General features: G+C 34.5%; 1 protein-coding gene across 9 annotated transcripts in view; it reads right to left on the reverse strand.

Moving 5' to 3' along the window:
• Positions 1 to 16,660, reverse strand: part of LOC131943378 (zinc finger protein OZF) — a 105,538-nt gene that overhangs the window by 29,109 nt on the left and 59,769 nt on the right. Inside the window, exons 1-3 of one of the 9 annotated variants that reach the window (XR_009386888.1) lie at positions 12,392 to 12,494; positions 1,623 to 3,575; positions 867 to 1,070 (exon numbers count right to left, since the gene is read on the reverse strand). The exons of 2 other annotated variants lie outside the window; for them this stretch is intronic. Coding sequence is in view for 6 of the 7 variants with exons in the window: in XM_059303465.1 (XP_059159448.1) it covers positions 1,886 to 3,550 (1,665 nt within the window). In the remaining variant the exon portion in view is untranslated. Of the gene's footprint in view, positions 1 to 866; positions 3,576 to 4,634; positions 4,712 to 11,970; positions 12,272 to 12,328; positions 12,495 to 16,660 lie in introns of those variants that run through there. 6 more of the 9 variants (XM_059303465.1, XM_059303469.1, XM_059303468.1 and 3 more) reach the window with 6 other exon arrangements.

Genomic DNA, 16,660 nt, shown 5'->3' on the forward strand with positions numbered 1-16,660 from the left:
ATTGTTAATTTATATTCACCGTGCTATTTTGTGATGGCGTGGTTGTTTGGTTGAGCGTTATGCTGCTAGTCAGTGCGGCTCGAGTTCGGATCCTAGTTCGGACTTGTGAGTATATGATATAAAGTAAAGGCAGCTGCATGTGGTGCATCTCTACATCTGACCAGGTCAAAAAACATAAGAACTATAATTTATATACCCTATGGGTTGCTAGGTTTGAAGAAAAATATGTACTACTTTGTTTTTACCTTAGCACTTTGTAACCATTTATAATTCATGAAATGGGTATTCAATATGCTTTTTTATATTTAGCAAATAAAGCGACCGTAAAAATAAACAAGTTAATAAAAAGTCTAGTGACAATTTAAGCGCAATTTCCTTATGTTATCCATAAAAAATTTAAATCGAGATAAATCATATATTCAGGAACGGAAATAGTTTTATTGTAACGTGTAGGCCTACACGATGCTCAGTTTAAAAAAGTAGTAAATATTTCTTAATTAATTTTTTGTGACCGAACGAAAGGATATATTTGAAAACTTTCTTCGGCAATATTGTTCTAAATGATGGCAGGAATCGATTGGTAAATGTTTCAAGTCGCTAAGTGGTCTGGGTTGTTTTGTGCTATTTTGGCTTTTCCGGGAAATCCAGGAAGGAATTCCGGTAATTTTTTTGGGCCCACAATCATCCTTGGAACTTGCTTAACATATTTGCTTTGGAACTAGTCCTCGATATTGCTTCGTTGAGGAGGAGATACGACTTGAAGCTGCGGACACACATCCATCCATCCATCCAGAAATGACACATTATTAAACGCAATTGCCAGTATGGAAATTGCGCTATGAATTGAAAAAAACTTAAGCCTAAAATTAGTTCAGAAATTTTATACTTTTAGAATCAATGCTATAAAAGTGTTTATAAAAAAAGATTGTCTGCTCAGAAGTTTTGATGTCACTGTACCTGTTGGCCAGATGCCACTGTGACTGCTGGCCTGATGTCATTGTACTTGTCTAATGCAGGTTGTTTTACCTGTCAACCTGATATTCTGTCATGTTGCTGTATGTCTGACTGAGCTGTTTGTGAATAGTGTAAATGTGTTAAGTTATGAATTAGGATTGTGTAACAGTAGGGCCTACATATATTGTAAACATCTAGTAAATGTAAATGAATGAATTGAACTTTGTGTTTTATTTTAGTTAGCTTCTGTTATTGTTAATAATGTAAACAAAACCATGCGGGTATAAAAATAAAACCCTGGGTTTCTAAAAGTTATAGCTTACTTCTCCTAACATACACATTTACAGATAACACTCATAAAAAGTAGGCTACATAGAGAAAAAAATGTACACATGCAGCTGACAATAGAATGCTATTTCCTTTTACAGTCAGAATACAATTTCTTTTTGAGTATGTATAATAATTGACATGGTATACTCTTTGACAAAAGAACCTTTTCATAATACAAATATTAAAATTAATAAACTATGGCCCACTATTCGATGACCCTAGTTAAAGTTATGTGAAGAGAAAAAAGTATAACAAGATATGTAATAATAATTTGCTCTAAAATAAATTATTTATGTTAAAAATTGTTTTTTTTAGTCATGATGAATTTCCTGGCTTACCTCTAGAATGAATTATTTATGAGTATTTAAATTAGATATTTGACAAAATTTTTTGTGACAAACATCACATTCATGTGGCTTATCTCCTGAATAAAATCTTGTATACATACATATGGCTTACAACCTGTAAAAACACATATATCATAACAAATTATTATTCTGAGTCAACTTTTTGTGACAAATATAACAGTTATGTTGTTTCTCTCTATAATAATTTTTTTTTGGTGTAAAAATAAACAAGAACTTTGAGAAAACCTTGGATGTCAAACATTACATTCTTGTGGCCTTTCCCCTGAATGAATCTTTTTATGACTTAATAAATTAGAACTTTGAGAAAACCTTTTGTGACAAATATCACATTCATGTGGCCTTTCTCCTGAATGAACCTTTTTATGACTTAATAAATTAGAACTTTGAGAAAACTTTTTATGACAAACATCACATTCATGTGGCCTTTCTCCTGAATGAATTTTTTTATGTGTTCTTAAATTAGAATTTTGAGAAAACTTTTTATGACAAACTTCACATTCATGTGGCCTTTCTCCTGAATGAACCTTTTTATGTGTTCTTAAATCACAACTTTGAGAAAACCTTTTATGACAAACATCACATTCATGTGGCCTTTCTCCTGAATGAACCTTTTTATGTATTTTCAAAGTAGAATTTTGAGAAAACTTTTTATGACAAACATCACATTCATACGACTTATCTCCTGAATGAACCTTTTTATGTGTTTTTAACGTAGAACTTTGAGAAAACCTTTTAAGACAAACATCACATTCGTATGGCTTTACTCCTGTATGAATTTTTTTGTGATTACTTAAACCAGAACTTCGAGTAAACCTCTTATGACAAACATCACATTCATATGGCTTATCTCCTGAATGAAAATTTTTGTGTTGTAATAAATTTATCTTCTGACCAAACTTTTTATGACAAACATCACATTCATATGGCTTATCTCCTGAATGAACATTTTTGTGTTGTAATAAATTTTTCTTCTGACCAAACTTTTTATGACAAACATCACATTCATATGGCTTATCTCCTGAATGAACATTTTTGTGTTGTAATAAATTTTTCTTCTGACCAAACTTTTTATGACAAACTTCACATTCATGTGGCTTATCTCCTGAATGCATTTTCACATGTGTATATAATTTAAATTGATAAGAGAACCTTTTATTACAAACATTACTTATATATGGCTTATCTCTTGAGTGCTCTTTTTTATTTTGACTGAAATTACAACTTTGAGAAAGATTCTCATGGTAGCTTTCATAATCAACTTGCTTATTTCCTTCTTGATCTGTTTTATGTTTCTTTAAGTTAGAACTTTGATAAAACCATTTCTGTTTGTGACTAGAAACAATTTGATATCTTTTGTCTCTAGAAAACTGGAGATTTTCTTGAACTTGAAGTTCAAGCCTTTTTTGTTGTTTATTCTCAAAACATAAAAATCCTGTAAATAAATCTGGATTTGAATCTTTACTACTTGATAAAGTTGTGACTTCTGATTTGTTATCTTCAGATGTTGATAATGTTGATACAGCAGGCTTTTTATCTTTACAAATTAAAAACTCAGTTGTAACATCAGGTTTAACATCTTGCAAGCTTATAAACGTTTTGTTGGGTGTAAATTTATCAAGAGATGAAAAACTTGAAAATTCTGTTTCTGTGTCATTAGAAGATGAAAATTCTGTTGTAGTATATGGTTTAACATCTTGAGAATATGTGAATGTCAAGTTGGGTTTTGCATCAACCATAGATGAAAATGTTGAAAATTCTGTTTTTATATCTTGAGAAGATGAAAATATTGTTGATAGATCTGGTTTCAAATCTTCAGAGTTTAAAAATTCTGTTAATTTGTGTGACTGTTCATCTACAATAGACAACATTGCAGCTAAATGCTCTGTTTCCTCTTCCATTCTTGACTGCTTTTTTATAAATCAACTGATGATTAAAAATGTTATAAATGTTAAATTGAAAAGTGGTGATTATAAAGTCAGAATAAAGTATTATTATAAAAATGGCAAAATTAATGGCAGAAGGTCTGTTAATCTTTTCTCTCAGTCTGATGTGATCTAAAAATAGATTGCTAGTAATGCCAAGGTCATAAGATTAGGACTGCATATTAATATTTTCTAAATATTCTTTAAAAAACCCACAAATTTGTAATCCAGTACTGCTTATTTTGGCTAACGATTGAGGAATTACCAAATGTGCTTAGATCCTCTTACATCCAGTTGAGGTTAAATATATATTGTCACTTGGTTGAGAGAAATAAGAACAGTGTTTATTTCTTTGAAAGGATGAGAGAAGATATTGCATATTTCTTCGAACATAAGACTTAAATCGAAGATGAAAAACAATGACATTTTTAATGTCAAAAGATACTTATTTCATTAATTAAGCTAAAATTCTTAATATTTGTATTGAAAAAAAAATTAATATTTTCTTAGACTATTTCTAGCCCTGACCTTTTAACCTAGCCTTAACCCAAACCTTGACCCTAAACTTAATTAAGATATAATGAATTAAAAACATAAAATATTAATGTCATTAGCACTAATAACAAAATAAACTCAATTAAAACAAGTTTTAATTGCAAAACCCATACTTGATATTTCTTCACACTAGTGATTCTACCATGCAGCACTCAAAATAATTAGTAAAAAAAATAATAAAATATTAAATTAAATAAACTTCTCTTGAAAATTCTAAAATATACACTTCAATTAAAAAATTCTAAAAATATGTAAGCCTACAAATAGAAGCAAAATATAACCACAAGATATGAGAGGATATATGAATGATGCATTTTCACTATTGTTCGTGGCTATAAAAAAAGTATTTCCATATAATACATTATTCATGTATCTAAAAAAAATATTAATAATTCCTAAATATATACTTGCATGGTCAACAGTCTTGTAATCTGTTTGTCTTTTTTTGTGCTTTATAACAAAGCTTTTTAGGTGCAAAAAACTATTGAGCAAAAAAAATAATTACATATCTTCTCATTAGTTCCCCATTTATTGACCATAGATAATTCTTCTAGGCCTGTCAGCATTGTTTATAGTTACAGCCTCTAGATCTATTCTTGGTCTAGTAAGTTACAAACTGACGCATGACCACGTGACACAAAGGAAAGTCCATTAAATTATAATATAAAAACAAATTTAAACAAAAAATTCAATTTAAATAAGCCTAGGTCTATAAATCTAGATATTAAGAGATAATAGTTTATTAATAGTAAATTCAGATCTAATTGAATGAAGGGGGAATTTATATAGGCCTACCAGTGTCCGATTATACAATTTTCTTTAACAGGGGGTGTTAGGTTACTGGTAGTAGGCATTTTGATGAAAATTTCAAATGATTTATTTTTTTTATAAAAAATGTAACAATAGTAGCTAGCACACTAGTAAACTAAGCCAATATAGCAATATTTTAACTTTCTGTGCAAAGTCATTATTACTGAAAAAAATTCCAGTCAGGTCAGCCTGTGTCACCCTCCACTGAACTTGACTGAAAAATAAAATACTTGACCTGTGACCTTCATTAAAACAGAATTTACTGATGTTTTTTTTTTAAATTAGTATTAAAAATGTGCTTAATCTTACCCAAATAAGTAATAAAAATTAGAACATTTATTTTAATTACTATTGTTAATTTAGATAAACATTTAATAAATCACGAGTTTTTTAAAGGGGGTATGGCACATTGCTATTGGAACTTTATATTTCTGATTTTTATGACTATATTTATTATTTATACACAATCAGCATGCTATGCTTTTGAAAATTGATAAAGGGGAAGTATACCAAGTTACAAAATATGCAACCTAACTAATAATTCATAATTTTAGTTTAAAAAATAATAAAAACGATCATCAATGAAGAAAGCGTAAACATTCTATTTTTAGGTATGATAAAAAACAGACATAAATCTAGATATAAATCAGACATAAATCTATCTTGCGCAGCACACATTTTCCGGCGCCTTGTTTTCACCAAAAAAGATTATAATAAAATGGCATAAATTATTACCAGTTAATTGTAATGTGTGTTAAATTAATACTTTAAAGCTTATGATTCGCGTAAGCTGGTTTATGATTAAAGCAATACTTCAGTTATTTGATTTAAAAGACAAGATTACATAGAGCTATTTTCACTTACGCGCTGCTTGCGAGAAAAACAAAAAAAAAATAGGTCAAAAGTACATCTGAGAATTCTTAAATAACAGACTGAAATTGAAACGGATAGTTCTGTTTCCTAAAATTAACGCTAGCCTAGTAATCGATAGTTTTATCCCTCTACCCTTTAATAAATGCGAAACTGGTCGCCATTTTAATAAGCGCATGAGCCGTGAGGTGCCACGAAAATGAATCAAAGCGTTGAATCGAACGGCCTACTGGTAGTTTTCTAAATAAACACATAGCTGGCTGATGTCAATGCTAACCCTGTCGTTAACCCAAACCCCAGTTACTATGAGTAGTTAGTCCTACCGTCGTACGCATACGCCTAACATTTCTAATCATTCATAAAATAATAATTATAAGAATAATTCACATGATGGAATTAGATTTATTTCTAGAATTTTTTAATATTTGATTTAATTTTTTTTAAATGGAAGGGTGTTTAAAATGGAAAACTAAACCCAAATTAATGAAAAACATGTTTAAGAATATATAGTATAGATCTAATCTTTTTAAAGATATTCAATCGCATGCATGTTTTATTAACTAGTGTAAGTGTTTTAGCAATGCTTAATTAGGGCAATTCATAAAATATAGTTATGTCATTGTAAAATGAATCTGACCCTCCTCTCTCACTTGACTTGGGACAGGTGTGTTATTTACAAAGTTTTGTCGTTGCTCAGTTTAAAATTTTGTTAAGATTTGATTTATTTAAAAAAAACTGCAATAGCATTAAAATTGATCAAGTCAGCGAGAAATGCCTTCTAAACAGCGTCACGGGCAGTGCGCGCGACAGACATCTCGCTCGCATAGTTTTGTCAACCAGAAAAGTTAGCCTATCAAATACAATGAATCAGGCCTATAAAATAAAAAGAGGCCAATCGCATTAAAATGATCACATGTGAGCGAAGATAGGCCCTATGTGTAAATTACAAACATAGCCAGCCCGCTTGCGTTCTTTTGTCAACCAGCGGAAGAAAACTCACAGCACAGTGTGAGCATGCGCTAAATCTAGTCCAAGTACTTTGTTATCTGAAGTTATAATTAGTATTGTAGGCCTAGATTAATATAAAGTTCAAATTAAATGAATTTAATTAAGATGTGTGTCTATTTGATTTTTAAAATGTCAGCACATTAAATTAAATTGATCACCCAAGAGCGTTAATTAGGCCTATGCCTATGCATTCCAAACATCGACACAGGCCAAGTGTGACACACGACTCACTTGCTCGCGCTGTTTTTTTCAGCGAGAGAGGCACCGCCCGCCACAACGCGGGCACATCACATACATGTCCTAGTCCATGCGTACTTGGTTTACTAAGTACTAATTAGTAATGTAAACTTAGACCCAACGCTAAAATCATTTAATTTATCAGGCCTCTAAATTCTTAATAATATAAATATTATTAAGCCTAAAAAATGTTTCAATGAAGACCAGTGAAAATAATATTATAATTAGCCTAATTAAAATTTAGGAAATCAATACGAAATAAGACAAATTAATTAAGCTATAACAAATTTGAAAACAAATAATTAGGCCTAAATAAGCACACAAAGACCAATGCTCACTACAAAGTCCAGGGATCAACACAAAATAAAAAAATAAAATAACAGATCGTTGTGGTTTAAGGGCTTTTAGAGTCATAGTATAATGAATAAGCCAGGTGAAATATCCATAAATTATTAATTAGGCTTAATTAATCTAATTACGCTAGCAAAATAAGCTGAAAAAGAGTGTCAAGTGAAAAGAAAACACAATTATATAAGCAGCGAGAGGATACTACTGTACAGCTTCCGTAACAATAGCGATGACATCACAATAAAAAAATTACGTGCTTTCAGTGACCGTTTTGGGATGCCGATTTCTTAAAATGGATACAAAATAATTACAATATTTTTTCACTAAACGATTAATCTAATAATACCCTACCTTACAGTGCCATTTGGACACCTTACAGACCATTATTTAAAGTTTTTAAACAACTCAAACTATACCCATGTTTACGTTTGACCTACATTGTCGGTAGCAAATTTACTTTTTTTTCAGGCAAAAATAGCTTTGTCATCTTCAGATAGCTTAAACTACGCCATATTTCGCATGATAATTATTTTTAAAGTTAGTGTTAAGGTGGTCTCTCGAACAGAGCAGAAAAAATTGCCCAATCGTAGGCCAAGGTGTGGTAGCCATGTTCTGGTTAGCAACCAAGGGTAAAATCACGAAATAGCTTCGGTTATTATTCTGGAATTGTACAGCAGTAAAAAACAGTAAAACCATGGCGTAGTCTGTCGAGCCGTTCCGGAAACCACCAGAAATACTGTAAACCATCATTTATTTGCTGCCATATTATTTTTATATCTATATATACAATTCTCTTCTTGTAGACGTTAGAAAACAAGCTGCAAGCGCTCCTAGCAGTCCCCTCTCTTCCTCTCTATAGCTACCACCCCCCTCACATAGTCTGGTGAGCTGTGGTTCACGCTAAATGTTTACATTCGTAGAGCCGGGTTTAGTGACGGCTGTTAGGGGCAGATAATTTAGTATGAAACGATTTTAAACTGAGAGGAGGTAACTAAGAGGAGGTTGCTTTCACTTGGGGGGGGGGGGGGGGTTAGTGTTTTAAAGCAAATATTTTTAGTGGCAGCATTGGTACTGTCGCATTCACAAATTATGAATTACTGAAAAGTAGAAAAAACAACAACTTAATACTAAAAATAGCAGCGTATGACCGCGGGTCGGCGCGTTAGTTTTATTACATAATGTTTAAAAATGTGCAAGGATTGCTTTTAGTTGCATTTTAAATATTGTTTTGCTAATTATTTTATATTTCTAATCATTTTAAGTGTATGTGCTAATTATTGCTGCTACTAAACATTATTCTAGTTCTTCTTACTACTTTAGTAAACTTTACTTAACTTTAGTAAATCTAATCATCTTATTTATTTTACTAACAGAACTAGACTACTAGAGCTGGTTGTGGCAAATCTTCTGCAGGTTTTTTCCCACGTTTTCTTTAACTTGCTTTCGCGTCTTTCAAATCAAACGTTGCGATCGAAATTTCGGGCACTTCCCAGGTAGCTAGCGCGCTGAAATCTTTAGGGAAACTTTGTTTCCGATGACAATAGAATATTCAATTGTTATTATTACTAAATTGATCCATATAAACATTTTATTAATTATTTTAGACCGCTATATAATTGTACAAAAACCGTGGGGGGAAAAGGGACATAACCCAGTAATTGTAATTTGATGAAAACAAGGTTCGGTACTCTCCCTCTTTTTGCTTACTGAGTAGTTGTCACGCGGTGTTTGTGTACAAACAACCAGAACGTAACAACTGGTGGCCAGTATGGGGGAGACGATATGGTCGAGTGGTTGGGCACACGATTGGTAAACCACTCGACACGGATTCAAGGCACGTGTTTTTTACGAGTTGTCTTCGTTTACCCAAAAAAAAGTGAACGCGAAAAGATAAAATCGATAGCAAGATTTTAAAGCAAACAAACAGACAAAGACTAAAAAGTAGAAAATAATTATCATTAAAAAAGTTTTTAAAAACCCACGTTTTCTGATTGAACTAAAAAGTAGAAAATAAATGCTATACATCACAATAATGCAAGCGATCACTCTACTATAAGCGATGAAAAACGTGGGGCGCCGTGATTTTCTTACAGTTTCTAATACTGTTGACTCTCTACAAGCTCCTTAATAAAAGTCAATAGTATTATCTAATCAATAGTAATATAACTTTTACATCTTATATTAACAATGACCGATAAAAAACTTTTACTTCGGCGCCCCACGTTTTTCATCGCTTATAGTAGAGTGATCGCTTGCATTATTGTGATGTATAGTATTTATTTTCTACTTTTTAGTTCAATCAGAAAACGTGGGTTTTTAAAAACTTTTTTAATGATAATTATTCTGTGTTTCTTAAAAAAACATTAATTACTACACTCGACTTTATTAATAATATTTAGATTTTAGATTTACTAATTGTTGCTTATTTTTTGTCAGTTAAACATTAAATTAAGTTAAAACATAAATTTAATGCACTTGACTTTATTTTTCTTTCAACAGTCAAATAAAGTATGGTTTACAGTAACGAATGTTACCGAAACTCAACGAACATTACCCAATAATTTCCAACGCTATATCGTGAATTTTATCCAACCAAGGACGCTTTCAAGTTAGTGAGCATCGCTAGAGTATAGGCATTTTGGTAAAAATGTTTCTATTTAACACAGAATGATAAAATTTACATAGAATCAAGAAGAGGATCTGCCATTTAATAAGCTACAAAAATTATCATTCTAGGCTTAGTAGTTTTTTTTATATGAATTTTTAAAGTGTTAGGTAAAACAGCTTATATGTTCAAGTAAAGTTGCAAAATATTTAGTGCCCTTCTTTGGGTTTGTATAACATTGTTGTTATTAAACATATAATGTAAAAAATGTTCATACTGATGCTAAAGAGTGTAGACAACAGGAATATGCAAGTGAAATAAAGATCAATTTAAAGGAAAAGAATTTATAGTTAACTTAATTAAGCCCAATTAAGGTGTGTGGTGCAGTTCTACAATGATTGTCACAAGTCACTTTTCATACTGCATATCTATGTTGTTATTGATGATATAAAGATAAAACTTAGCACATAGATGCTTAAGGATGTTGGAAATAGAAACTTTTAAGTTTAATACATGCTAGAAGAAAAAGAAAATCAAATATAATGAAGTCTAACTAAGGGGGTGGAACTGAAATTTTGCATCAATAATACCTGGGTATTATACTCATACTGAAATATTATATGTTTAGGATTATGCTGAAGTATCTAAATATTAGTAGCATTAGTTGTAAGCTACTCTAATAAGTATCCAAGGATTGCTAATCAATAAATAGTGTAACAGAAACTAGACGAGGTGTGTGGCAACCGAAGGATATACAGCTGCCTTATTTGCTGATCTGAACCTACTAGATCTATATAAAAAACATTTGGCCTGCTGTTGTTTAGTTTGTTATTTTTAAGTAAAATTAGATTACATTGTTCAAAGTGTTACTGTTTCTGTTTCCTTTTTTACTTTTAAAAAAATGTAGTACTGTTGCTTTAGATTTTTAGATCATATTGTTAAAGTGCTAAATGTTCCTATTTTATTTTATCTTTGACTTAGTTTTTTTTTTTTAAATTTCCATTGCCTCTATACTGTAGTACTATATTTTAACTATTAGGGTATTTCTATTTGATTTTTATATTACTCATTGGTTAGGCTATAGACTACTAATAAAAAGTTTAAAATTTAAATGGCATGGAATTAGTTTAGACTTTTGTCACTTTCGACTGGACAGCAATATTTATTTAGATCTAGATAGAGGAATCTAGGACCTATTTAAAATTTTAATTATTATTTCAATATTTAGGCCTACCCTATTGACTAATATGGAAGATTATTAATGAATGGGACTAGATCTATTAATTCCACAGCTTTAAATTTTATTTAATCCATAAAAAACCTATTTTATAAGCTTAGATCTTGCCAATCCAATAAACACTGTTAAACAGCAATAATAGTAATAATGTGCGAATTTTCTATTTCATGCCTAGTCTATGGGCCGTCATGAAAATTCTAACACGGCCGCCATTTTTAAAATGGCCGATTCTAGTCGGAATAAGATACGCATGCGATACGCATGCGCAATGGAGAGAAACTACGACTTAGCGGCGATGTTTTCGATGGTACTTCGCATGCGTGTGTTTACAACCGCAGAACCCTAATACCAACCCTAATCCTATCTTTAACCCTATCCCTAATCCTATCCCTAACCCTAATCCTACCCCTAACCCTAATCCTATCCCTAACCCTATCCCTAATCCTACCCCTAACCCTCATTCTATCCCTAACCCTATTCCTAATCCTACCCCTAACCCTCATTCTAGCCCTAACCCTAGACATAGGTCACTGCGCATGCGCAGAACTATCTTTTGCCGAAAAATCTTATTCCGAGTAGACACTTCGTTTTAAAATTGCGTAGATCTATTTCTAGAAAGTAGAAGACTATATCACTTCACGCAAGAAGCATTATCTCGTATATAAAGAGCTCTAAAGCCCATAAAACCAACATTTCCATCCATCAAAATGGTTTGACATTACTTACTTACTAGGTTCCTGTACTTATTCTCTTTTTTTAAAGCCGAAATTTCGTTCCGAAAGTAGCGGTTCGGTACTGCGCGGTTTCCATCGATTTTCGCTATCATCGTTAGGTCGCTTTCAGTATCGAGTATTGTAAACAGCTACTTCTATCAATGAAACATTTAAATGATAAAATTCAACGCATATGATAGTATCGAATATATTTAATTTTTCGATTCTGATGGCTAGAATTGGCATTCATCGGAATGGCGAATTTTTTCAAGTACGCATGAAAAAGTCCGGATAAAGTTTGGATCGCAAGATGGCGGCGAAACGAAAAGCCTACTACTAGATCTAGATCTACATCTAACAACCCAACACACCTATTTTATGGATGAGCCTATTATCGGACATCAGTATCTAAAATCATCCTGAATGAATATTACCGTGCAAGCGCCAGATAATAAAATAACAGCTTAATGGATAAGTTTTTCTGAATTACGAAATCTCAACATCATCTGAAAAACAGCTGCCATCTTTATTTTAAAATGGGCTGTATTTTTCAGAAAACGCCGGTAGGTGGCGCCACAAAGAATGGTCAATATTGCTACGCAGAGTAGCCACCCTTGACACTAGGTGGCGACACGTACACCAAGGTTAAACCATTTGTAAACAAACATGTATGCTGATATTTAAATACATAAATAGTATTGTACTATTTACTGGATAGCTTTTCTAGTTATTGTACTCCCGTTTTAATTATATAATAATAAAAGTGTATAAGTCTGAAAAATGGCAGCATATTGCGCTGTACCAAAGTGTAGGGGAAAAGGTGGACACCTATTCCCCAAAAATAAAGAACTTCGTTCCAGATGGATCCAGAGTTTCTTCAAGAATTTTTACCGCCCCCCCGAACATAATGAAATTTATATAATTTATATAGAAAATATATACTTTTAACAGTGTCCGCCCCCCCCGAAGAAAGTTTACCGCCCCCCCGAAGATTTCAAGTGCCCCCCCGGAGAAAAAAGTCTGGAAGAAACACTGGATGGATCGCATCTATCTATCTAAGCCTGCCTATTTCATTTACTATTTATTAATGGCTATTATTAACAGTTTAAAAGCTATTAAAAATTAATTCTGTCTAATACTAATTCAGTAATTCTAATCATTCTAATCTAATACAAATAGTATAGGGCCTAAGTGTTATATATATGTGACGAGCGAACATTTACCCTGCTCGCAGCGCCAATTGTGACGAGCGAACATTTATCCTGCCGACAACGCCAATTGTAACGAGCCAACAGTTACCATGCTCGCAACGCCACATGTAATGAGACCTAATTGCCTGTAGTGCCACGTGTTAACGAGTTTAACCACTCATTCTAGACAACATTGACCACAGTATAGATACTCAAGATGCAGGTTCGCTATTGATCCTTTATTACATGAATCAAGAAATGCTTCATAATAACACAATAAATCAACAGGAATGCTTCTCAATAATAGTCTGAATCAACTGACCCCTAACAGTCCTTCACTAGGCTTCATATAACTGAATCCACATGTCTATAATCCTCCTTAACACAATACGGCTAACCCGTTCTATAACCGACTTGAACTAGTCACACAGACTGACTGATCTAAGCGAGCGATGAAAGAGGCAAGAGGGGAAAAGGGTCGAGCTCCGCCGTCCCCCCCCTATTTATCCCTTGAAATCGTAGTCGTACTTGTATCCATTTCCGTAATCGATACTTGTAATCGATGTCTCCGAATACTAGTTGCGCAGTTCTACGTACAGTCCGACTAATAAAACACCTGCATCCTATCCATCAAAGTTGACAGCTCGTCTGAAACTTCTCGTACCGTTTCCCAAAATAGCACGCGTTGGCTTTGAGATTGTTATCAGACCGATCCAATAAGCCACCTGTTATAGTTGCGTCAGATTTCATACTGCGTCGCGGCTTCTCGTTCGTTATCATTTGTAACTGGTAGTTAGGCCTACCCCAGTTACATCCACCCCTGCTTTTTTTGTGTGTTTCAACCACAAACAACGCCTGGCAGGTGCACTCCTCCAAAGTCAATCGCACAGTCGTAAAAAAAAATATTTATTGTTCCACTCCCTGTCCACGACGTTCCATTCGTATACGATTGACAGTTCTACCTATTTCACATATCAACTGTGTCTACATCATCTTCCTGAGACACAAAACAGTTCTAGAATTCACATCCACCCTTTCCATTTGGTGCCTTCACCAGTTCACTTCTATAGCTCTTTGAACAGTCTGTTTTCATACCAGCGCGACCATGAAAGAATTGATGGTTGCTGACAAAAAATTTCGTATTCCTTCTGTTCCTTAAACTTCTCCGCGGACCACTTATCTGATGGTCTACTGTCTCTCTGCTTCTGGAGGAACCGGGATCCTCATTGTTGCCGGTATCCTCCCCTTGCGTATCGCGGTTGTTCTGTTGATGGTGATATGGTTCCGGAATGGGTATGTGAATTTCCGTTATAACTTCCGGTTCCCTAATTGTCTTGGGTTTCTCTGTGTGTAACTGCTCTTCTTGCCTATTCCAATATTTCTTTAATTGAGCAATATTCGCCCACCGATCCGGTTTGGCGTGATCGATGGGTCTTATCTTAAAGGGGCCACCTGCTGCTTTAGGCATCTCCACGACTTGCCATATCTCCTGTCCCCAGAGATCGTGGATTTTGTTTCTGCCTAACGGGTGGCTACGCAGTAATACCCTGTCATTCAGTTTGAGTGGCGGGTCCTTCGTCTGTATCGGCGGTTCCCTTCGCCGAGATTCATGTTCTAGTCTTTCCTGTACTACCCTGTACATTTCTCTAATTCTTCTCATATGTTCATTCACATATTCCAGTGCGGTGTATGAGCCAGTCATACTCTCCCTTTTTCCTAGGAACAAATCAAGAGGGAGTCGAGCCTCTCGTCCGAACAGCAACATGTATGGCGTAAAGCCGGTTGTGGCATGGGGTGTGCAGTTGTATAGATATACCAACTCTGGGAGAAAATCAGGCCAACGTTTTTTCTGTTCAGGTTCTAGCGTACGCAGCAAATCATGCATGCTGCGGTTGAACCGTTCACACTGTCCGTTTCCCTTCGGATTAAATGTGGTTGTTCTAGATTTGTTGATCCCGTAGTGGCTGCACAGTTGGTTAATTACTTCTGACTCGAAAGCCCTTCCTTGGTCAGAGTGTAATTGTCTTGGTATGCCATATTTGATGAACCAATGTTCTATTAATACCTTTGCCACTGTTTTGGCAGTCTGATCTCGTGTGGGCACCGCCACAGTCCATTTGGTGAATACATCAGTCATTACCAACACATGTTCCGTCCCATCCGATGATTGCTCCAACGACGTAAAGTCCATCGCCACAATCTCTAGTGGTTTTGTCGCTAGTAGGTGTCCTGATGGCTGTCTCATTTTGACAACTGGCATTTTCGCATGCTGACACCTCACACAAGCCTCACAATGGCGTTTGACCTCCATTTCCATATTGGGCCAGTAACACCTCCGTCGTAATATTTTGTGCGTCCTGTCCTGACCCTGGTGTCCTGCCCTGTCATGTGCCAACCTTAGCACTTCTTCTCTTAACTGTCCAGGCACCACCACCTGGTGTATTGTCCCATCAATTTGGTCATGAATTCTCCGTATGAGAACACCATCCTCTATACTGAGACGGTCCCACTGACTCAGTATTTTCTTTGTTTCTCGACCAAATTGTTCTCTTTCCCTTCTTCCTGGGAATTTTTGTTCCTGGACGTATTTCAATAGCGGTTGTAAGCCACTATCCGTTCTCTGGGCATCTCTTATCTTTTTGTGATTAAGGCAAATAAAATCACTACTGTCCATATGTTCGGGTTCCGTGGATATGTGCTCCACCCCGGTCTGCCCGTTCTGCATCACTTGTACCCCATGAGGGATATCTGTTGACGCTCTGACCTCACATATTCCTGTCAGTGTTTCTTCCTCATCACCCGGTCTCTCGTAAGGATTCCTTGATAACGCGTCAGCATTACCATTGGACTGCCCTGGGCGATATTTTCTCTCCAGGTCAAAGAGTGCCAATTCTGCTGCCCATCGCTGTTCGATGGATCCCAACTTTGCTGTAATTTGAAGTTCTTTTTCAATATCTGATAATTTTTCTAGTTTGCCAACACTGTTCTGTTGTCCACTATTTTTATTTACTTCTTCCGATAACAGACACTCTAAAGATGAACATTTCTCCTGTGCTTTTAATTTGCATGAACTTTTCCTATCCAGTTTCCTGGTTAGACTTTGAATTCCTTTATTAAGTCTACCAATTTTCTTCTTATCATCATTTTTCTCTACCAACAAATTGTTCACTTGAAACTTTTCAACATCCCAGTTCATTTCACAGTTCATTTTTTTCATTAGTTGTGTTTTATCTTTCTTTTTCTCCTTACTGTGTTTCTGTGTCATTTTGTTTACTAAGTCATTACCTCGCCGCTCTGTAGCCTTGACCTGCCGTACAGAGGGCGATCGTTTCACCGGACAGTACCGTGCCATATGTCCGGGTTGTGAACAAGACAAACAAATTGGTCGACCGTCTGCCGTCCATTGGAGTGATGGCTTGGCAGGACGCGGCCGTCCAACCCGTCCCTGTTTTGTCCCGTTCTTTTCCTGATTCTCAGCTGTTGACCTGCTTTCCAACCTCTCCAATCGTTGGT

Source organism: Physella acuta, unplaced genomic scaffold, assembly GCF_028476545.2.
Source record: "Physella acuta isolate Inbredline_101_S28 unplaced genomic scaffold, ASM2847654v3 ptg000454l, whole genome shotgun sequence".
NCBI classification, from domain to species: Eukaryota; Metazoa; Mollusca; class Gastropoda; family Physidae; genus Physella; species Physella acuta.